At 38.8% G+C, this 24777-nt stretch overlaps 1 protein-coding gene across 1 annotated transcript in view; it reads left to right on the plus strand.

Annotated features, from left to right (window-relative positions):
• Nucleotides 1–12431: 12431 nt before the first annotated feature.
• Nucleotides 12432–24777, plus strand: part of LOC128652176 (ATP-dependent DNA helicase Q4) — a 394067-nt gene continuing 381721 nt past the window's right edge. Inside the window, exon 1 of the mRNA XM_053705114.1 lies at nt 12432–12509. Within this exon, the coding sequence (XP_053561089.1) occupies nt 12432–12509 (78 nt within the window). The remainder of the gene's footprint in view (nt 12510–24777) is intronic.

The following is a 24777-nucleotide window of genomic DNA, read 5'->3' on the forward strand; positions in this document are numbered from 1 at the left end:
CAGAGCTGCAACATCACTGGAGTGCCCAAAAGCACAAGGTGTGCAATACTCAGAGACATGGCCAAGGTAAGAAAGGCTGAAAGACGACCACCACTGAACAAGACACACAAGCTGAAACGTCAAGACTGGGCCAAGAAATATCTCAAGACTGATTTTTCTAAGGTTTTATGGACTGATGAAATGAGAGTGAGTCTTGATGGGCCAGATGGATGGGCCCGTGGCTGGATTGGTAAAGGGCAGAGAGCTCCAGTCCGACTCAGACGCCAGCAAGGTGGAGGTGGAGTACTGGTTTGGGCTGGTATCATCAAAGATGAGCTTGTGGGGCCTTTTCGGGTTGAGGATGGAGTCAAGCTCAACTCCAAGTCCTACTGCCAGTTTCTGGAAGACACCTTCTTCAAGCAGTGGTACAGGAAGAAGTCTGCATCCTTCAAGAAAAACATGATTTTCATGCAGGACAATGCTCCATCACACGCGTCCAAGTACTCCACAGCGTGGCTGGCAAGAAAGGGTATAAAAGAAGAAAATCTAATGACATGGCCTCCTTGTTCACCTGATCTGAACCCCATTGAGAACCTGTGGTCCATCATCAAATGTGAGATTTACAAGGAGGGAAAACAGTACACCTCTCTAAACAGTGTCTGGGAGGCTGTGGTTGCTGCTGCACGCAATGTTGATGCTGAACAGATCAAAACACTGACAGAATCCATGGATGGCAGGCTTTTGAGTGTCCTTGCAAAGAAAGGTGGCTATATTGGTCACTGATTTGTTTTTGTTTTGTTTTTGAATGTCAGAAATGTATATTTGTGAATGTTGAGATGTTATATTGGTTTCACTGGTAAAAATAAATAATTGAAATGGGTATATATTTGTTTTTTGTTAAGTTGCCTAATAATTATGCACAGTAATAGTCACCTGCACACACAGATATCCCCCTAAAATAGCTATAACTAAAAACAAACTAAAAACTACTTCCAAAACTATTCAGCTTTGATATTAATGAGTTTTTTGGGTTCATTGAGAACATGGTTGTTGTTCAATAATAAAATTAATCCTCAAAAATACAACTTGCCTAATAATGCTGCACTCCCTGTATTTCCTTTTTTATGTAATAAAAACACAACCCCTTGCGACCAAGATTTAGGTAAAAATTTAAAATCCGCACATCTTTTAATTAAGATCATAAAATCATCTTTTAAAACATCCCACATTTTTTATAAAACTCAATAGGTAACCCGTCATTGCCTGGGGTCTCTCTTAATAACCCCTAAAATCTCACTATCATTAAAATCTTGTGCTAAAAAATGCTGATCATCAGAATTAAAAGAGGAATCTAAAAGGTTTAAAAAATATTTCTCTAAATAACGGTCTATAATTTTGGGTGAAAATAAATTAGAATAAAAATCATGCACAACTTGCTTAATCTTTAAAATCTCAGATTCACCCTCTAAAACATCAATACAACTCTTATTCACAGCTATTTTTTTAAAAAAGAAGCGTGAGCACTGCTCATCTTCCTCTAAAACCTGAACTTTAGAATTAAAAATAATTTGTTTTCCTTTTTGCTCTAAAACCTTTTTAACCTCCTCCTTTAAAACAATAATCTGGTCTTCAACATCACAGCCATATGATCTTGCTCGGTAAAGTGCTTGTAGCTTAAATTGTAAATAAGAATAAAATTCCCTCTTTTCCCTGGCTTTTCTTTTCCCTACAGAAATAAAAAAATTACGTATGTCAACTTAAACTTTATCCCACCATGTTAAAATATCCTCATTACCCCTATTAAAACGCCAAACCTTATATTTATTAATAAAATCAGCACACACACGTTCATTGTCTAAAAGAGTAGTGTTTAATTTCCAGTATGTGGGTTTACAAACAGCTTCCCTCCCACCCTACCCCTCACCCCACCCACCCATGCTCATTTCCTCATTTATAGATAGTCTCCCACACATCTTTCACTCTCCTGAAATGACAGGTGCAAACACTGATCAGCTCATCCTTCCATTCCCTTAACCCTATAGAATACACATTACTTTTGTTATATTATGTTTTATATACCTTTTCTTCCCTTATGCAATTGTTACAGTAATTCTGTGTCTTATATTTTTAACTGGTTCCCAATTCTGTAAAAATGCTCAATATATTCATATTCCTTTTTGCTACCCTTTGTCTCTATAACAAATTACACTATTCATTTACTCCTTCTCCCTCTCCACCTGCACTGTTCATTAGCCCATCTCTCTTAAACTCACCTTACTTTTGTACTCATGAACTTTACCTATTCCTAAACAGTCTCTCTCTCCCCTGCAGCTCATCTCAAAAGCAGTCTCACTACTGCAAATCTTTATCTTATCTCATGTCACTCTCCCTCTTGCTTCTACTTACTGCTGGTGACATCTCCCCTAATCCTGGTCCCCAACCACTGACAAGCCGTGCACATCCATGTGTACCATCCCATAGACTCAGAAAACAAAACTCTGCACACCTTACTCACATTCCTCTTGCATCTAAAGCCACTACGACTTTCACTTGTGCACTCTGGAACTCTCGCTCTGTTTGCAACAAGCTCACTTCTATACATGACCTCTTTATCTCTCGCTACCTCAACCTTCTGGCCCTAACAGAAACCTGGCTCTCTCCCCTAGACACAGCATCCACTGCTGCTCTGTCACATGGGGGTCTCCACTTCAGCCATAATCCTAGTTATGGTAATAGACAAGGAGGTGGTGTAGGTATTTTACTTTCCTCTCGTTGCACCTTTCAACAAATACATCCTATCTCCTCCCTCACTTTTCCCTCATTCGAAACTCAAATGATTCGCTTATTCTCCCCTCTCTCTGTACGTGTTGCAGTCATATACCGACCCCCTGGCTCCTCAACTCAATTTCTAGATCCCTTGGCTGCATGGCTACCCTATTTCCTTTCCTCGGACACCCCTGCCATTATTCTTGGTGACTTCAACATCCCCTTAACAATCCCACTGCCTCATCTGCTAAACAACTTCTGCAACTCACTTCTTCTTTCGGTCTGTCACAATGGACTGATTCTCCCACTCACAAAGACGGTAACTCTCTTGACCTGATCTTTAGCTATTGATGCACTCTCTCAAACTTCTCAAACTCCCCTTTTCCTCTTTCTGACCACCATCTCCTTACTTGCAACATATCATCCCTTCCTACAACTCTCCCTCCTTTTACTCCTCACACCAAACTTCACAGAAGCATTATGTCTTTAGATCAGCAACAACTTGCTAATTCCCTTAAACCGCTCCTCTCGTCCTTCTCCTCCTTTTCCTGCCCTGAACAATCTATCTGCCACTATAATTCCACCCTTATATCCGTCCTTGACAATCTCGCCCCTCTTACCATTGCTCGGAAATCACACACTCATCCCCAGCCCTGGCATACTCCTCTGACACGGTACCTACGCAGATGTTCCCGTACTGCTGAATGGCATTGGAGAAAATCACGGAGTTCAGCTGATTTTCTTCATTACAAATTAATCTTGAACTCCTACTATTCTGCCCTTAATCTCCACAAGCAACACTACTTCTCTACTCTTATCTCTAATCTTTCTTCAAACCCAAAACATCTGTTCTCCACTTTCAATACTCTCCTCCGCCCTCCCCCACTTCCTAATACAACTTCTCTGTCAGCTCAAGACTTTGCCAGTCACTTCATTAACAAAATTGACTCCATCAGACATGAAATCAGCTCTCAACATAATTCCATTCTCTCCCCCCCCCTCAAATACTCTCACTCAACCGCAACCCTCATAACCTGAAACTTAGTTCATTCTCCCCTGTTACTGAGGAAGAAGTTTTGGCACTTATACTGCGCTCTCACCTCACTACCTGTCCCCTTGACCCTATCCCCTCACAGCTACTCCCCTCCCTCTCTGCTACTCTTACCCCTATACTAACACACATTTTCAACCTCTCCCTCAGCACTGGTACATTTCCCTCATCGATGAAACATGCACTGGTCACACCTATCCTCAAAAAACCTTCCCTTGATCCTACCTCCCCATCCAACTACCGCCCTATTTCCCTCCTCCCTTTTGCTTCAAAGCTTCTCGAAAAACTAGTATATGCACGCCTATCCCATTTCCTTACGTTAAACTCCCTTCTTGACCCACTGCAATCTGGATTTCGTCCCTATCACTCCACAGAGACAGCTATTGTTAAGGTCACCAACGACCTACTTACAGCAAAATCAAAAGGCCACTTCTCTCTGCTTATCCTCCTTGATCTGTCCGCAGCCTTTGACACTGTCGACCACCCTCTTTTGGGGTGACACAGCCCTTTCGTGGCTCTCTTCCTACCTATCAAACCCTACCTTCAGTGTAGCCTTCTCTGGGGCCTCCTCTGCCCCGTCACCACTTTCTGTCAGAGTACCGCAAGGCTCTGTCCTCGCTCCCCTTCTCTTCTCAATCTATACGTCATCACTAGGCTCCCTAATTAAGTCCCATGGTTTCCAATATCATTTGTATGCCGACGACACCCAAATCTACTTCTCTGCACCAGACCTATCTCCTTCCTTGCTAACCCGTGTCACTAACTGTCCTTCTCACATCTCTTCCTGGATGTCCTCCCACTACCTCAAGCTAAATTTCTCCAAAATTGAGCTCCTCATCTTCCCCCCTTCTTCCAAAATCTCCACCCCCAATATCTCTATAACTGTTGACAACTCCATCATTACCCCTACCCCGCATGCCCGATGTCTCAGGGTCACATTTGACTCAGATCTTTCCTTCACTCCTCACATTCAGTCCTTGGCTAAAGCCTGCCGCTTCCACCTTAAAAACATCTCCAAAATTAGACACTTCCTTACACAAGACACAACTAAGATTTTAATCCACTCTCTCATTCTTTTCCATCTTGCTTACTGCAACTCTGTCCTCTCTGGTCTCCCCACCTGCCGCCTAGCTCCCTTACAATCCATAATGAATAAAGGGCGATATAAAAGAAGAAGGCGCCAACATAGTGTGATTCAGTTTAAAAAGTTCTCAATCCCCACGCATTCAAATAATCGTACTTACAAGAAGTAAGGCTCTTGATAAGTGCTACACAGGCCTTCTGGAACATTAACAGCTGTCCAGGTAGCTGCTCGCTCGTCACACAGGTGAATCTTAATTCAATGGCTCTCCTGTTAACCACAGGTACCCAGGATCCCTAAAGCTTGTTATCCTGTAGTTCTTTTATTACTTGGAGTGGTCGCCCTCAAGTAATAGTACCCAACCAGGTGGGATAATAGCGTGGCAACTGGACACTTCAGGAGACTAGGACGTAGAAATTGACTCAAGCCGTGATGTAAGATAAAGTTTAAAAACAAATGTTTATTAAAACAAGTACTTTCACAATGCGTTTCCCGATCCTCTCGACCGCTTCCTCAGGTGAATAACTAAATATAACAATCACAGCTTAAATTAGCCTTGCTCTGCGTCTATGCCCATACAAGGCGCATGCGTGAAGGAGTATGCAAACCCCAATCAAAAGTGGGTGTGTATCTAGGTTCGTGTGATTGGTTCTTACCGGTACTGCGAATACCAATCAGGCGGTAGGTGTGTATCAGCTCCGTGATAAACTAGAGGCAATAGTTATAATAGTATTCACGGGTATTAGTTGATCATATAGATAAAAACAACATATACCTAACTAATAATTTTTATGCTAGGATTTAGAAAACCCTGACTGTGGCATAGTAATAGCCCATAAATTTTAAATATTAATGATGTGATACGTTACTATTATAACAATGTAGTTATTGTATCAAACAAGATACATTGTAACTATACTAATAAACCGCCAAGATTATAAACTCTGAACGTACATACGTCCCCACAAAGGGATGCATCTCCTACAGGCATTTACACAATATATTTGATCATTATAAACAATAAACCAACCTACATAAAAAGTAATAATCCTGTCTATTAAAAATACATAAAAAATATAATAAGAAATATTTATAAAAACATATATATGCACACCATATTCATCATACAACATAGAAGCATCATAAAATAGCATCAAAATCATTGATTATACAAGCCTAAACCTAATTGCTCATAAAGTGAGCGTGTCTACTCTAATAGGCCAGAGGTACTATATCACTGTTCATACAAGAGTGTACATATAATGACTAACGAGTATAGAAAATAATATTATATGTCCCCGACCAGCTATATTAGACCAACATGGAAGTCTCAATAATAAAGGTGATAGATTTTTCAACTATAACATGGTATTGGAAATCATAAATAGGCTGACCTAGTTTCCATATATTTAAACAGCTAACTTTAAATTAATTAAACGCTGCCATATCTAGGTTTTAATTAAGGCCATATGGATTCAAGGTTTTCATTTTCCATATCCAATACGTCTCTCTCTGTCTTAAGTCAATTAATCTATTTCTACCCCACTTTTGAGCAATTTGTTCAATGGGAAAGATACTATATATATCTGTCTGTCCACCATGACAGCATACTCCATGCCTAGAGACGCTATGCTTAATACAGGAATTTCTCACATTTCTGATGTGCTCCCCCCATCTTTTTTTCAGGGGTCTTGAGGTTCTCCCTATGTACTGCAGGCCACATTTGCACTCCAGTAAATAAATTACGAAGGAGGAATCACACGAAAAACAAGTTTTTATCTCAAATTCCTCCTTTGTTGAAAAGGACACAAATTTGGATTTTTCCCCCTTTGTAAACGTCAGAAATGTATATTTGTGAATGTTGAGATGTTATATTGGTTTCACTGGTAAAAATAAATAATTGAAATGGGTATATATTTGTTTTTTGTTAAGTTGCCTAATAATTATGCACAGTAATAGTCACCTGCACACACAGATATCCCCCTAAAATAGCTATAACTAAAAACAAACTAAAAACTACTTCCAAAACTATTCAGCTTTGATATTAATGAGTTTTTTGGGTTCATTGAGAACATGGTTGTTGTTCAATAATAAAATTAATCCTCAAAAATACAACTTGCCTAATAATTCTGCACTCCCTGTATATTTGAAATTTGTCTCTTGTACTTTGGCTGACACCGATGCTTTTTTGTGTTTGCGGAAAATCCGCATCCACTCCACGTATGAAATCTCAAGGTTTAATTCTCTGGCCCATTTGTGACAGTATGAGGGTAGATGTTCCCCTACCGGGTTCAGGAGTATCTTGTATAGTGTGGATATGGTATGTCGGGGAGAGTGTGTCGATGTACACAGAGCCTCAAAGTGTGTAAGTTGTCTTGTTAGGTTTTTTAGGGATTTGTGAGAGTATACAAAGTGGGACAGTTGTGTGCCTGAGGGTTATCTCCTATGAACCCTCCCATGTCTGTCAGTGGTAATACCTTTCCCTGTGACATGATTGAGTTGATTATTTGATCCTTCAATTGTATTGGGTTACCTGGTTTTGGTCTGATCTTTGTTATGAAGGGGAGGTCAGGGTTCCTGACAATTGGAGTCAATGGCGCTGGTCTGGTTGTTATGTGGGTGCTAGTGTTTATCAGGGCGGCCCAGTTTTGGAACAATTCTTCCAGCAGTGGGTATGTGCCAATGATCTCCGGCCGCTGTTTTGTCTGCAGCCAGGCCAACCCTCCTACGTTGCCAACTTGTAATATTTCCCTGTCTAGTTCTATCCATTGTTTTGTGTCTGAGTTGTGACTCCAGTCCACAACTCTTTGCAGTAGTGTCGCCAGTCTGTATGTTCTTAGGTCTGGTAGACTCAGTCCTCCCCTCTCTCTGGACATGTATAGGGTTTTCCTGGGGACCCTAGGTTTAATCCTACCCCATATGAACCTTTCTATGTTGCCCTGCTGTTGGTGTAGGTAATCTTTTGGTAGGGGTATGGGCAGCGCCTGCAGAATATAAAGGATACACGGAAGGACATTCATCTTTACTGCGTGTATCCTGCCTATCCAAGACAGAGTTTTATTTTTCCATCTGGAAAAATCATTTGTGATATCTTTTAATAGGGGGCTATAATTTTTTGCGAATAAATTGCTAAATTGTTGGGTGATCTGTATGCCCAGGTATTTTATTTGGGTATGCTGAATCTTAATGGGACATATGAGCCTTAGTTTTTCTATAGTGGACGCCGGGGAATTTATGTTAAGTAACTCGGACTTGGACAGATTTAGGTGGAAATTTGATACTTTGCCGTATTCTTCAAATGTTTTTAAAAGGGGTGGAAGGGACTTATCTATTTCAGTTAATGTTAATAAGATGTCGTCGGCGTACATAGCCAGCTTATATTCCTTTTCTTTGGTATAGGCGCCTCTTATTTCCTTTAGTGACCTAATTTTACACGCCAATACCTCTATGGAAATAGCAAACAGAAGGGGGGACCGAGTTGGTCCTAATCTTTGCCGTTGGGTTAGCGTAGAGGGAAAAGATGTTCTCGATAAAGTTGGTGCCTATATTCATTCTTTGTAGAGTGGCTCTGAGGAAGTCCCAGTCCACTCTATCAAAGGCCTTTTCGGCGTCTGTAGAGAGAAGGATCAGGTCTTGTTGAGTGTTACGTGCAAGGGTTGCTAGTTGTAGGACCTTAATGGTATTGTCTCTCGCCTCTCTTTCCGGTATAAAGCCCACCTGGTCGAGTGATATTAAGTGTGCGAGCAGGGGGTTCAATCTATTTGCTAAAACTTTGGCATATATCTATATATCTGTATTTAGGAGGGAGATTGGCCGAAAGTTTTCTGGGGCATCTGGGGCTTTACCCGGTTTTGGTATCATGATGATGTGGGCTTCCAGCATAGATGCCGGAAAGCCTCCTGTGTGTCTAATGGAGTTAAAAAGGAGCAGCAATTTCGGGGTGAGTATATGGGCAAATTTTTTATAATACTTTACACTAAACCCGTCTGGGCCTGGACTTTTCCCGGATGGGAGAGATTTGATCGCATCTTGTATTTCTTTAATATTAAATGGGGAGTCTAGTTTTTCTGCTTGTTTCTCATCTAGTTTGGGTAATTTAACCCCCCCTAGGTATTCATTTATAGCTTGGTCTTTTGCAGATGACGGTTTGGCGTCGGTATCCGAGGTGTGCAGATTATATAGTGTTGAGAAGTATGAATGGAATACCTCCGCTATTGCTATGCTGTCGTATTTAAGCTGGTTGGATTTATTTTTTATATGGTGTATGTGTGTTTTGAGCTGCCTACGCCTCAACGCTCTATCCAACATTTTCCCCACTTTGTCCCCTTGTTTGTAATATCTTTGGCATAGTTTGAGTGCTCTTTTTTGCTGCTCTTGTTGTAGGAATGTGTTGAACTCCAGTCTAGTTTGTGTGAGGCGGGTTTTGAGGTCTGTATTTTTGGGATTTTGTTTATGCTCTTGCTCTAAGTGCTTGAGGTCATGTAGGATAGAGTCGTACTTGATTCTATGTTGTCTAATTAAGTTTGCCTTGTGTTTCAAAAACGCCCCCCTAAGCACACACTTGTGTGCCTCCCAAATATTAGAGTATGTCATGTCAGGTGTTTCATTGATTTGGTAATACTCCAGTAAAGTTTTTTCAATGTCCGGCTGTATCAGGGGGTGATCCATTAAGTTATCGTCTAATCTCCATATATAAGGTGTAACTGGGCTGTCTGGCCATTCCAGCTGGCAGATCACTGGGGCGTGATCTGACCATGTTGTGGGTTGTATTGAGGTGTTTCTAATAAGTGTGAGGCCTATGGGGTCAGTAAATATATAGTCGAGTCTTGAGTAGATCCCATGTGGGCTAGAGAAAAAAGTGTAATCTCTGACTGAGGGGTGGAAGGTGCGCCACGTGTCGTGTAAAGCTAGTGTATCTATTTGGCTGTTTATTTGTTTGATATCTTTTTTGGGAATGTTTGTTTTGCCACTTGATGTGTCAAGTTCTGGGTTGAGTGGGACATTTAAGTCTCCGCCCATGAATACCACCCCTCTTGAGTTATCCAGTAATCTCCCTGATAGCGTGCGCATGAATGTTGACTGTGCTCTATTTGGGAAGTATGTATTTATTATTGTAATTGGGTGGCCGTGCATCATGCCAGTCAGTATAAGCATTCTGCCCTCTGTGTCCTTTTCTATGTTAGTGATTTTTAGCGGGACGTTCTGTTTAATTAGAATTCCTACTCCGCTTTTTTTCGCTGGCCCAGAGGAGAAGTATGCAATGGGATATGTACGGTTGTACCATTTCGGCTCCGCCCCTCTTTTGAAGTGTGTCTCCTGAATTAGGACAACATCCCCTTTTAGTCTATTTAAGTCGTGTGTTATTATGGATCTTTTTTGGGGCACGTTGAACCCCTTAACGTTGACCGAGATTATGTTTATAGCGTGTGTTTTTGGTGTTGAGCGCATCTTTAGTTTATAAACTGTGTGTTGGGTGCGATGATACCTGTGGGCTTGAGTTTAAGGCTAACCAACCAAGCTATAGAGTCTGAGTATTTACTGTGGCTACCGGTCAGGTTAGTCTGTGAGTTTGACCTTTTCATCGAGAAGGGATGGGGGTCAGGGGGGAGTAGGGGGAAAGCAGTAGGTCGACAGGAAAGGGTATACAATTGAATGTCAATATAAACACTATGACAGAACAAAAACAAATGTATACACTCCCAACCGATGGACTATAGCTTAGTATCCTTAGTACTATATTAGAGGATAGGGGCCCTCTTCCCCAGGGGCACCTGTTTTGAGTTGAGTTAAGATTCTGTGCCTAATGCTAATGCATATGGCCTTAGCATGTGTGGGGGGTTGAATGAGCAGCAGATATTCTCTTCTTATGGAAGTTTGCTTAAGTGCTGTAGCCGAGGGGTCTAAGGTTCAGAGTTCTGCTCCTGTTCCAGGGCTTACAAGATATATTAAGGGTATAAATATGTGTTTTGCTCAAGGAGCTTGCTAGAGCTATGTGTGCTGCTCCTATTGTGGGGGTGGATACTCCCGTTGGAAGTAAGGATACGTTTTTTTATGTCGTGTGCATCAGATGAACCTCAAAAACCAAACAGAATAACTTAAATTATGAACTTCTACATTGCATTATTAAACAGCAACAAATTATACATAAATGTGAACAATATACTCATCTGTCCTGCAGCTGTAAAGGCAAATGTCACATAGACCAATCAGGATACTCCTATAGTGCCAGATCTTGAGTTCCCAGGGAACTGGAGGAGGATGGCTTTGGGATTTCCCTAGGGTTGTGTATTAAAGGCCTCCTGAGTTTTTGTGGTTGTGGTAGCTCTGTGGGTGTAGGGATCTTTATTTGCAGCTCCTCACAAAACAATGGGATGTCGTCTAGTGTGCAAAGTGACGCTGATTTGTCTCCCTTTGTGGCCGTGATGCTTACTGGGAACCCCCATCTGTAGGGGATCTTCTGTGCTCTCAGCACCGATGTCACAAATTGCAAGTCTCTCCGTTTCTGCAAAGTGGCTGGACTTAGGTCTGTGAAAATTTGGATACTAATGCCAGCGTGCGTGATTTGATTTTTCTGGCGTGAGTGTCTTAATACCTCTTCTTTTTCTGCATAGTTAAGGAACTTTACGATGATGTCTCGTGGCGGGGCTTTAGCTGGTGGTTTAGGTCTCAGCGCTCTGTGGGCCCGTTCAAGGGTAACATCAGGTGCTTTATTAGAGCCTTTTACTGTCCTGAAGAGGTCTTGCAAGTAGCCGGGGATCGCAGGGGGGTGAATGCTCTCCGGGACGCCTCTTATCCTCAAATTGTTTCTGCGGCCCCTGTTATCCAAATCTTCTACTTTCTCCATGAGGTTGTAGATGACTTCGTCTTGGTCGTATGAGAGCTGGGATAGATGTTGTATGTCCTGAGTTGCAATGTTATGTCCCTCCTCAAGGGTTGACAGCTTGCGTTCCACTTTCTTTATGTCTTTTTTCATTTCATTAAACATTTCCTTCATGTCAGACATAGCCAATTTGATATCATCTTTAGTTGCCAGATGCTGTAAGTCTGCTTTGGTGATTTCACATGCAGTATTTTCTGTTTGTATGGCTAAGTTTTGTGCTATTTTGTGAGCCATTTCAGCCGTATCTGATGTCTGGGATGAGACACTTTCAATAGGTTTCAGGAATTGGCTGATTTTTTTTTCTTTAGCAGGAGTTTCAAGCTTATGTTGTTTTTTAGCTGGCATAACCAGTATTCTGTGACTGTATGCCTTCCCCTAGTGTTGTGACTGTTTAAGTGTGTCTCAGGTGCTGGGCTGCTTCTTTATGTGCTTGACAGCGCTTCTTATGTTGTCTTGGGGGATGTGTTAAGCAATCTGCTTATCTAGTGATAGTTAGCAGTGGTCAGCAAAAAGTGTCCTTTGTTCCTGGGGGTATTGCAGGTTTTGCCTGTTGCAATGCTGGTTTTGTTTTATACTATTTTTTGTTTGTTATCTTTTATTTTTTTATTGTCAAATTAGCTATGCTAGATGGCCGCTTTGTATCTATTTTGTGTGTCCCCCACGTGGGCTGCGTGATGGAGATCACCTCTCTAGTTGCGATTAAGGCTGGGCTGTGTGGGCTTACTGGCCCTCTTGCTTTTTTGATCGTGCGGGTATTGTCTATTGTGCAAGGGTGCGCTGGTATTTATCCCCTCTAACAGCTCCCGTGTGCAGGGACGTGCCGCCCCGGGTATGGAGGTGTGATTGCCCTGCGCTCACCTTGCTTTCTTGCTGCTGCGCTTCAGAGGAGATGTATCAGCGGGTCCAGCCGCGGTCATGTGCGTGTAAGCCTCTCCCTTTGTTCTCCGGCCACAGCGCTTAGTTCCTTAGCGGTCCCCGCCAAACTCCAGCGGGTGACCGCTCCTCTGAAGATATAGGCCTCAGATCTTCTCGGGACTTCAATGGCGGCTGCTGCTGCTTGTATGCCTCCGTGTCGCGGCTTGTCAGCCTTTATGTGATCGCCCCTTTATCTGTGTGTGTTTCCTTGCAGATACCCCTTACATGGTTATGATAGGTGCGTAACTGGGGAATTCAGGCCCAGGAGCTTTTCTATTTCGTGGCCATTACTCAGTGCGGCCAAGCTCCCCCGATGTAAAAGTTTTTTTAAAAAAAATTTACACTAATGTTACAACAGATATGAGTGGTGGCACTGAGGATGGAAGTAGGCACAGTATATGCTGGGAACCTGACACACAGGCCTGCTGGCAACTGAAATTAGATTACACTAGCAAACTGATGTAAAAGTTTTTTTTTTTTTAATTTACACTAATGTTACACCAGATATGAGTGGTGGCAGTAAGCAAGTAGGTGCAGTATATGCTGTGAGCCTCACACACAGGCTGACAGGCAGGCAAATGCAATTAGATTACAAAAAAAAAAAAAAAAACGACTGAAGTTCTAGCCCTAAAAAGGGCTTTTTGGGGTGCTGTCCTTACAGCAGAGATCAGATGAGTCCTTCAGGACTGTAGTGGACACTGAATACACTAGCCTAGCTGTCTATTTCCTTATAAAATCAGCATCAGCAGCACTAAACCTCTTCTCACTAAGAATGAAGGATCAGAATGAATCTAAAATGGCTGCTGCCCAGGAGCTGGGAGGGTCTGGGAGGGAGTGTCTGCTGCTGATTGGCTGAAATGTGTCTGCAGACTGTGAGATACAGGGTCAAAGTTTACTCAACGATGACGAATAGGGGGCGGATCGAACATTGCATATGTTCGCCCGCCGCGGCGAACGCGAACAAGCTAAGATCGCCGGGAACTGTTCTCCGGCAAACTGTTCATGACATCACTAATGTCTAATCATAAACTCTCAGCGCTAATGTATGTTAGCTACTAATACCTTTTCTGCATTCATGTGATATCTAATCATAAACTCTCAGTGCTAATGTATGTTAGCTACTAATAGCTAGCTGTCTCTGCATTCATGTGATGTCTAATCATAAACTCTCAACGCTAATGTATGTTAGTTACTAATAGCTAGCTTTCTCTGCATTCATGTGATGTCTAATCATAAACTATCAGCGCTAATGTATGTTAGTTACTAATAGCTAGCTTTCTCTGCATTCATGTGATGTCTAATCATAAACCATCAGCGCTAATGTATGTTAGCTACTAATAGCTAACTGTCTCTGCATTCATGTGATGTCTAATCATAAACTCTCAGTGCTAATGTATGTTAGCTACTGATAGTTAGCTTTCTCTGCATTCATGTGATGTCTAATCATAAACTCTCAGTGCTAATGTAAGTTAGTTACTAATAGCTAGCTGTCTCTGTATTCATGTGATGTCTAATCATAAACTCTCAGCACTAATGTATGTTAGCTACTAATAGCTAGCTGTCACTGCATTCATGTGATGTCCAATCATAAACTCTCAGTGCTAATGTATGTTAGCTACTAATAGCTAGCTTTCTCTGCATTTATGTGATGTCTAATTATAAACTCTCAGAGCTAATGTATGTTAGCTACTAATAGCTAGCTTTCTCTGCATTTATGTGATGTCTAATTATAAACTCTCAGTGCTTATGTATGTTAGCTACTAATAGCTAGCTTTCTCTGCATTCATGTGATGTCTAATCATAAACTCTCAGTGCTAATGTATGTTAGTTAGTAATAGCTAGCTGTCTCTGCATTCATGTGATGTCTAATCATAAACTCTCAGTGCTAATGTATGTTAGTTACAAATAGCTAGCTTTATCTGCATTCATGTGATGTCTAATCATAAACTCTCAGCGCTAATGTATGTTAGCTACTAATAGCTAGCTTTCTCTGTATTCATGTGATGTCTAATCATAAACTCTCAGTGCTAATGTATGTTAGATACTATAGCTTTCTCTGCATTCATGTGATGTCTAATTATAAACTCTCAGCGCTAATGTATGTTAGTTACTAATAGCTTTCTCTGCATTCATGTGATGTCTAATCATAAACTCTCAGCGCTAATGTATGTTAGCTACAAATAGCTGGCTGTCTCTGCATTCATGTGATGTCTAATCATAAACTCTCAGCACTAATGTATGTTAGCTACAAATAGCTAGCTGTGTCGGCATTCATGTGATGTCTAATCATAAACTCTCAGTCCTAATGTATGTTATCTACTAATAGCTAGCTTCCTCTGCATTCATGTGATGTCTAATTATAAACTCTCATTGCTAATGTATGTTAGCTACTAATTACTAGCTTCCTCTGCATTCATGTGATGTCTAATCATAATTTCTCAGTGCTAATGTATGTTAGTTACTAATAACTAGCTGTCTCTGCATTCATGTGATGTCTAATCATAAACTCTCAGTGCCAATGTATGTTAGTTACTAATAACTAGATGTCTCTGCATTCATGTGATGTCTAATCATAAACTCTCATTGCTAATGTATGTTAGCTACTAATCGCTAGCTTCCTCTGCATTCATGTGATGTCTAATCATAAACTCTCAGTGCTAATGTATGTTAGTTACAAATAGCTAGCTTTATCTGCATTCATGTGATGTCTAATCATAAACTCTCAGCGCTAATGTATGTTAGCTACTAATAGCTAGCTTTCTCTGTATTCATGTGATGTCTAATCATAAACTCTCAGTTCTAATGTATGTTAGATACTATAGCTTTCTCTGCATTCATGTGATGTCTAATTATAAACTCTCAGCACTAATGTATGTTAGTTACTAATAGCTTTCTCTGCATTCATGTGATGTCTAATCATAAACTCTCAGCGCTAATGTATGTTAGCTACAAATAGCTGGCTGTCTCTGCATTCATGTGATGTCTAATCATAAACTCTCAGCGCTAATGTATGTTAGCTACTAATAGCTAGCTTTCTCTGTATTCATGTGATGTCTAATCATAAACTCTCAGTGCTAAAGTATGTTAGATACTATAGCTTTCTCTGCATTCATGTGATGTCTAATTATAAACTCTCAGCGCTAATGTATGTTAGTTACTAATAGCTTTCTCTGCATTCATGTGATGTCTAATCATAAACTCTCAGCGCTAATGTATGTTAGCTACAAATAGCTGGCTGTCTCTGCATTCATGTGATGTCTAATCATAAACTCTCAGCACTAATGTATGTTAGCTACAAATAGCTAGCTGTGTCGGCATTCATGTGATGTCTAATCATAAACTCTCAGTCCTAATGTATGTTATCTACTAATAGCTAGCTTCCTCTGCATTCATGTGATGTCTAATTATAAACTCTCATTGCTAATGTATGTTAGCTACTAATAACTAGCTTCCTCTGCATTCATGTGATGTCTAATCATAATTTCTCAGTGCTAATGTATGTTAGCTACTAATAGCTAGCTGTCACTGCATTCATGTGATGTCCAATCATAAACTCTCAGTGCTAATGTATGTTAGCTACTAATAGCTAGCTTTCTCTGCATTTATGTGATGTCTAATTATAAACTCTCAGAGCTAATGTATGTTAGCTACTAATAGCTAGCTTTCTCTGCATTCATGTGATGTCTAATCATAAACTCTCAGTGCTAATGTATGTTAGTTAGTAATAGCTAGCTGTCTCTGCATTCATGTGATGTCTAATCATAAACTCTCAGTGCTAATGTATGTTAGTTACAAATAGCTAGCTTTATCTGCATTCATGTGATGTCTAATCATAAACTCTCAGCGCTAATGTATGTTAGCTACTAATAGCTAGCTTTCTCTGTATTCATGTGATGTCTAATCATAAACTCTCAGTTCTAATGTATGTTAGATACTATAGCTTTCTCTGCATTCATGTGATGTCTAATTATAAACTCTCAGCACTAATGTATGTTAGTTACTAATAGCTTTCTCTGCATTCATGTGATGTCTAATCATAAACTCTCAGCGCTAATGTATGTTAGCTACAAATAGCTGGCTGTCTCTGCATTCATGTGATGTCTAATCATAAACTCTCAGCACTAATGTATGTTAGCTACAAATAGCTAGCTGTGTCGGCATTCATGTGATGTCTAATCATAAACTCTCAGTCCTAATGTATGTTATCTACTAATAGCTAGCTTCCTCTGCATTCATGTGATGTCTAATTATAAACTCTCATTGCTAATGTATATTAGCTACTAATTACTAGCTTCCTCTGCATTCATGTGATGTCTAATCATAATTTCTCAGTGCTAATGTATTGTAGTTACTAATAACTAGCTGTCTCGGCATTCATGTGATGTCTAATCATAAACTCTCAGTGCTAATGTATGTTAGTTACTAATAACTAGATGTCTCTGCATTCATGTGATGTCTAATCATAAACTCTCATTGCTAATGTATGTTAGCTACTAATCGCTAGCTTCCTCTGCATTCATGTGATGTCTAATCATAAACTCTCAGCGCTAATGTATGTTAGCTACTAATAGCTTTCTCTGCATTCATGTGATGTCTATTCATAAACTCTCAGTGCTAATGTATGTTAGCTACTATTAGCTAGCTTTCTCTGCATTCATGTTATGTCTAATAATAAACTCTCAGTGCTAATGTATGTTAGCTACTAATAGCTAGCTTTCTCTGCATTCATTTGATGTCTAATCATAAACTCTCAGCGCTAATGTATGTTACCTACTAATAGCTAGCTTTCTCTGCATTCATGTGATGTCTAATCATAAACTCTCAGTGCTAATGTATGTTAGCTACTAATAGCTAGCTGTCTCTGCATTCATGTGATGTCTAATTATAAACTCTCGGTGCTAATGTATGTTAGTTACTAATAGCTAGCTTTCTCTGCATTCATGTGATGTCTAATCATAAACTCTAAGTGCTAATGTATGTTAGTTACTAATAGCTAGCTTTCTCTGCATTCATGTGATGTCTATTCATAAACTCTCAGTGCTAATGTATGTTAGTTACTAATAGCTAGCTTTCTCTGCATTCATGTGATGTCTAATCATAAACTCTCAGTGCTAATGTATGTTAGATACTATAGCTTTCTCTGCATTCATGTGATGTCTAATCATAAACTCTCAGCGCTAATGTATGTTAGTTACTAATAGCTAGCTTTCTCTGCATTCATGTAATGTCTAATTATAAACTCTCAGCGCTAATGTATGTTAGCTACAAATAGCTAGCTGTCTCTGCATTCATGTGATGTCTAATCATAAACTCTCAGCGCTAATGTATGTTAGCTACAAATAGCTAGCTGTCTCTGGATTCTTGTGATGTCTAATCATAAACTCTCAGTGCTAATGTATGTTAGCTACAAATAGCTAGCTTTCTCTGCATTCATGTGATGTCAAATCATAAACTCTCAGTGCTAATGTATGTTAGATACTAATAGATAGCTTCCTCTGCATTCATATGATGTCTTATCATAAACTCTCAGCGCTAATGTATGTTAGTTACTAATAGCTAGCTGTCTCTGCATTCATGTGATGTCTAATCATAAACTCTCAGTGCTAATGTATGTTAGCTACTAATAGATAGCTTCCTCTGCATTCATGTGATGTCTAATCATAAACTCTCAGCGCTAATGTATGTTAGCTACTAATAGCTTTTCTGCATTCATGTGATATCTAATCATAAACTCTCAGTGCTAATGTATGTTAGCTACTAATAGCTAGCTGTCTCTGCATTCATGTGATCTCTAATCATAAACTCTCAACGCTAATGTATGTTAGCTACTAATAGCTAGCTTTCTCTGCATTCATGTGATGTCTAATCATAAACTATCAGCGCTAATGTATGTTAGCTACTAATAGCTAGCTTTCTCTGCATTCATGTGATGTGTAATCATAAACCATCAGCGCTAATATATGTTAGCTACTAATAGCTAACTGTCTCTGCATTCATGTGATGTCTAATCATAAACTCTCAGTGCTAATGTATGTTAGCTACTGATAGCTAGCTTTCTCTGCATTCATGTGATGTCTAATCATGAACTCTCAGTGCTAATGTAAGTTAGTTACTAATAGCTAGCTGTCTCTGTATTCATGTGATGTCTAATCATAAACTCTCAGCACTAATGTATGTTAGCTACTAATAGCTAGCTGTCACTGCATTCATGTGATGTCCAATCATAAACTCTCAGTGCTAATGTATGTTAGCTACTAATAGCTAGCTTTCTCTGCATTCATGTGATGTCTAATTATAAACTCTTAGAGCTAATGTATGTTAGCTACTAATAGCTAGCTTTCTCTGCATTTATGTGATGTCTGATTATAAACTCTCAGTGCTTATGTATGTTAGCTACTAATAGCTAGCTTTCTCTGCATTCATGTGATTTCTAATCATAAACTCTCAGTGCTAATGTATGTTTGTTAGTAATAGCTAGCTGTCTCTGCATTCATGTGATGTCTAATCATAAACTCTCAGTGCTAATGTATGTTAGTTACAAATAGCTAGCTTTATCTGCATTCATGTGATGTCTAATCATAAACTCTCAGCGCTAATGTATGTTAGCTACTAATAGCTAGCTTTCTCTGTATTCATGTGATGTCTAATAATAAACTCTCAGTGCTAATGTATGTTAGATACTATAGCTTTCTCTGCATTCATGTGATGTCTAATTATAAACTCTCAGCGCTAATGTATGTTAGTTACTAATAGCTTTCTCTGCATTCATGTGATGTCTAATCATAAACTCTCAGCGCTAATGTATGTTAGCTACAAATAGCTGGCTGTCTCTGCATTCATGTGATGTCTAATCATAAACTCTCAGCACTAATGTATGTTAGCTACAAATAGCTAGCTGTGTCGGCATTCATGTGATGTCTAATCATAAACTCTCAGTGCTAATGTATGTTATCTACTAATAGCTAGCTTCCTCTGCATTCATGTGATGTCTAATTATAAACTCTCATTGCTAATGTATGTTAGTTACTAATAGCTAGCTTTCTCTGCATTTATGTTATGTCTAATCATAAACTCTCATTGCTAATGTATGTTAGCTACTAATAGCTAGCTTCCTCTGCATTCATGTGATGTCTAATCATAAACTCTCAGTGCTAATGTATGTTAGATACTATAGCTTTCTCTGCATTCATGTGATGTCTAATTATAAACTCTCAGCGCTAATGTATGTTAGTTACTAATAGCTTTCTCTGCATTCATGTGATGTCTAATCATAAACTCTCAGCGCTAATGTATGTTAGCTATAAATAGCTGGCTGTCTCTGCATTCATGTGATGTCTAATCATAAACTCTCAGCACTAATGTATGTTAGCTACAAATAGCTAGCTGTGTCGGCATTCATGTGATGTCTAATCATAAACTCTCAGTCCTAATGTATGTTATCTACTAATAGCTAGCTTCCTCTGCATTCATGTGATGTCTAATTATAAACTCTCATTGCTAATGTATGTTAGCTACTAATAACTAGCTTCCTCTGCATTCATGTGATGTCTAATCATAATTTCTCAGTGCTAATGTATGTTAGTTACTAATAACTAGCTGTCTCTGCATTCATGTGATGTCTAATCATAAACTCTCAGTGCTAATGTATGTTAGTTACTAATAACTAGATGTCTCTGCATTCATGTGATGTCTAATCATAAACTCTCATTGCTAATGTATGTTAGCTACTAATCGCTAGCTTCCTCTGCATTCATGTGATGTCTAATCATAAACTCTCAGTGCTAATGTATGTTAGCTACTAATAGCTTTCTCTGCATTCATGTGATGTCTATTCATAAACTCTCAGTGCTAATGTATGTTAGCTACTATTAGCTAGCTTTCTCTGCATTCATGTTATGTCTAATCATAAACTCTCAGTGCTAATGTATGTTAGCTACTAATAGCTAGCTTTCTCTGCATTCATTTGATGTCTAATCATAAACTCTCAGCGCTAATGTATGTTAGCTACTAATAGCTAGCTTTCTCTGCATTCATGTGATGTCTAATCATAAACTCTCAGTGCTAATGTATGTTAGCTACTAATAGCTAGCTGTCTCTGCATTCATGTGATGTCTAATTATAAACTCTCGGTGCTAATGTATGTTAGTTACTAATAGCTAGCTTTCTCTGCATTCATGTGATGTCTAATCATAAACTCTAAGTGCTAATGTATGTTAGTTACTAATAGCTAGCTTTCTCTGCATTCATGTGATGTCTATTCATAAACTCTCAGTGCTAATGTATGTTAGTTACTAATAGCTAGCTTTCTCTGCATTCATGTGATGTCTAATCATAAACTCTCAGTGCTAATGTATGTTAGCTACAAATAGCTGGCTGTCTCTGCATTCATGTGATGTCTAATCATAAACTCTCAGCACTAATGTATGTTAGCTACAAATAGCTAGCTGTGTCGGCATTCATGTGATGTCTAATCATAAACTCTCAGTGCTAATGTATGTTATCTACTAATAGCTAGCTTCCTCTGCATTCATGTGATGTCTAATTATAAACTCTCATTGCTAATGTATGTTAGTTACTAATAGCTAGCTTTCTCTGCATTCATGTTATGTCTAATCATAAACTCTCATTGCTAATGTATGTTAGCTACTAATAGCTAGCTTCCTCTGCATTCATGTGATGTCTAATCATAAACTCTCAGTGCTAATGTATGTTAGATACTATAGCTTTCTCTGCATTCATGTGATGTCTAATTATAAACTCTCAGCGCTAATGTATGTTAGTTACTAATAGCTTTCTCTGCATTCATGTGATGTCTAATCATAAACTCTCAGCGCTAATGTATGTTAGCTACAAATAGCTGGCTGTCTCTGCATTCATGTGATGTCTAATCATAAACTCTCAGCACTAATGTATGTTAGCTACAAATAGCTAGCTGTGTCGGCATTCATGTGATGTCTAATCATAAACTCTCAGTGCTAATGTATGTTATCTACTAATAGCTAGCTTCCTCTGCATTCATGTGATGTCTAATTATAAACTCTCATTGCTAATGTATGTTAGCTACTAATAGCTAGCTTTCTCTGTATTCATGTGATGTCTAATCATAAACTTTCAGTTCTAATGTATGTTAGATACTATAGCTTTCTCTGCATTCATGTGATGTCTAATTATAAATTCTCAGCGCTAATGTATGTTAGTTACTAATAGCTTTCTCTGCATTCATGTGATGTCTAATCATAAACTCTCAGCGCTAATGTATGTTAGCTATAAATAGCTGGCTGTCTCTGCATTCATGTGATGTCTAATCATAAACTCTCAGCACTAATGTATGTTAGCTACAAATAGCTAGCTGTGTCGGCATTCATGTGATGTCTAATCATAAACTCTCAGTCCTAATGTATGTTATCTACTAATAGCTAGCTTCCTCTGCATTCATGTGATGTCTAATTATAAACTCTCATTGCTAATGTATGTTAGCTACTAATAACTAGCTTCCTCTGCATTCATGTGATGTCTAATCATAATTTCTCAGTGCTAATGTATGTTAGTTACTAATAACTAGCTGTCTCTGCATTCATGTGATGTCTAATCATAAACTCTCAGTGCTAATGTATGTTAGTTACTAATAACTAGATGTCTCTGCATTCATGTGATGTCTAATCATAAACTCTCATTGCTAATGTATGTTAGCTACTAATCGCTAGCTTTCTCTGCATTCATGTGATGTCTAATCATAAACTCTCAGTGCTAATGTATGTTAGCTACTAATAGCTTTCTCTGCATTCATGTGATGTCTATTCATAAACTCTCAGTGCTAATGTATGTTAGCTACTATTAGCTAGCTTTCTCTGCATTCATGTTATGTCTAATCATAAACTCTCAGTGCTAATGTATGTTAGCTACTAATAGCTAGCTTTCTCTGCATTCATTTGATGTCTAATCATAAACTCTCAGCGCTAATGTATGTTAGCTACTAATAGCTAGCTTTCTCTGCATTCATGTGATGTCTAATCATAAACTCTCAGTGCTAATGTATGTTAGCTACTAATAGCTAGCTGTCTCTGCATTCATGTGATGTCTAATTATAAACTCTCGGTGCTAATGTATGTTAGTTACTAATAGCTAGCTTTCTCTGCATTCATGTGATGTCTAATCATAAACTCTCAGTGCTAATGTATGTTAGTTACTAATAGCTAGCTTTCTCTGCATTCATGTGATGTCTATTCATAAACTCTCAGTGCTAATGTATGTTAGTTACTAATAGCTAGCTTTCTCTGCATTCATGTGATGTCTAATCATAAACTCTCAGTGCTAATGTATGTTAGATACTATAGCTTTCTCTGCATTCATGTGATGTCTAATCATAAACTCTCAGCGCTAATGTATGTTAGTTACTAATAGCTAGCTTTCTCTGCATTCATGTAATGTCTAATTATAAACTCTCAGCGCTAATGTATGTTAGCTACAAATAGCTAGCTGTCTCTGCATTCATGTGATGTCTAATCATAAACTCTCAGCGCTAATGTATGTTAGCTACAAATAGCTAGCTGTCTCTGCATTCTTGTGATGTCTAATCATAAACTCTCAGTGCTAATGCATGTTAGCTACAAATAGCTAGCTTTCTCTGCATTCATGTGATGTCAAATCATAAACTCTCAGTGCTAATGTATGTTAGATACTAATAGATAGCTTCCTCTGCATTCATATGATGTCTTATCATAAACTCTCAGCGCTAATGTATGTTAGTTACTAATAGCTAGCTGTCTCTGCATTCATGTGATGTCTAATCATAAACTCTCAGTGCTAATGTATGTTAGCTACTAATAGATAGCTTCCTCTGCATTCATGTGATGTCTAATCATAAACTCTCAGCGCTAATGTATGTTAGCTACTAATAGCTTTTCTGCATTCATGTGATATCTAATCATAAACTCTCAGTGCTAATGTATGTTAGCTACTAATAGCTAGCTGTCTCTGCATTCATGTGATCTCTAATCATAAACTCTCAACGCTAATGTATGTTAGCTACTAATAGCTAGCTTTCTCTGCATTCATGTGATGTCTAATCATAAACTCTCAGCGCTAATGTATGTTAGCTACTAATAGCTTTCTCTGCATTCATGTGATGTCTATTCATAAACTCTCAGTGCTAATGTATGTTAGCTACTATTAGCTAGCTTTCTCTGCATTCATGTTATGTCTAATCATAAACTCTCAGTGCTAATGTATGTTAGCTACTAATAGCTAGCTTTCTCTGCATTCATTTGATGTCTAATCATCAACTCTCAGCGCTAATGTATGTTAGCTACTAATAGCTAGCTTTCTCTGCATTCATGTGATGTCTAATCATAAACTCTTAGTGCTAATGTATGTTAGCTACTAATAGCTAGCTGTCTCTGCATTCATGTGATGTCTAATTATAAACTCTCGGTGCTAATGTATGTTAGTTACTAATAGCTAGCTTTCTCTGCATTCATGTGATGTCTAATCATAAACTCTCAGTGCTAATGTATGTTAGCTACTAATAGCTAGCTTTCTCTGCATTCATGTGATGTCTATTCATAAACTCTCAGTGCTAATGTATGTTAGTTACTAATAGCTAGCTTTCTCTGCATTCATGTGATGTCTAATCATAAACTCTCAGTGCTAATGTATGTTAGCTACAAATAGCTGGCTGTCTCTGCATTCATGTGATGTCTAATCATAAACTCTCAGCACTAATGTATGTTAGCTACAAATAGCTAGCTGTGTCGGCATTCATGTGATGTCTAATCATAAACTCTCAGTGCTAATGTATGTTATCTACTAATAGCTAGCTTCCTCTGCATTCATGTGATGTCTAATTATAAACTCTCATTGCTAATGTATGTTAGTTACTAATAGCTAGCTTTCTCTGCATTCATGTTATGTCTAATCATAAACTCTCATTGCTAATGTATGTTAGCTACTAATAGCTAGCTTCCTCTGCATTCATGTGATGTCTAATCATAAACTCTCAGTGCTAATGTATGTTAGATACTATAGCTTTCTCTGCATTCATGTGATGTCTAATTATAAACTCTCAGCGCTAATGTATGTTAGTTACTAATAGCTTTCTCTGCATTC

This window comes from Bombina bombina, chromosome 3 (genome assembly GCF_027579735.1).
Source record: "Bombina bombina isolate aBomBom1 chromosome 3, aBomBom1.pri, whole genome shotgun sequence".
In the NCBI taxonomy this organism is placed as follows: domain Eukaryota; kingdom Metazoa; phylum Chordata; class Amphibia; order Anura; family Bombinatoridae; genus Bombina; species Bombina bombina.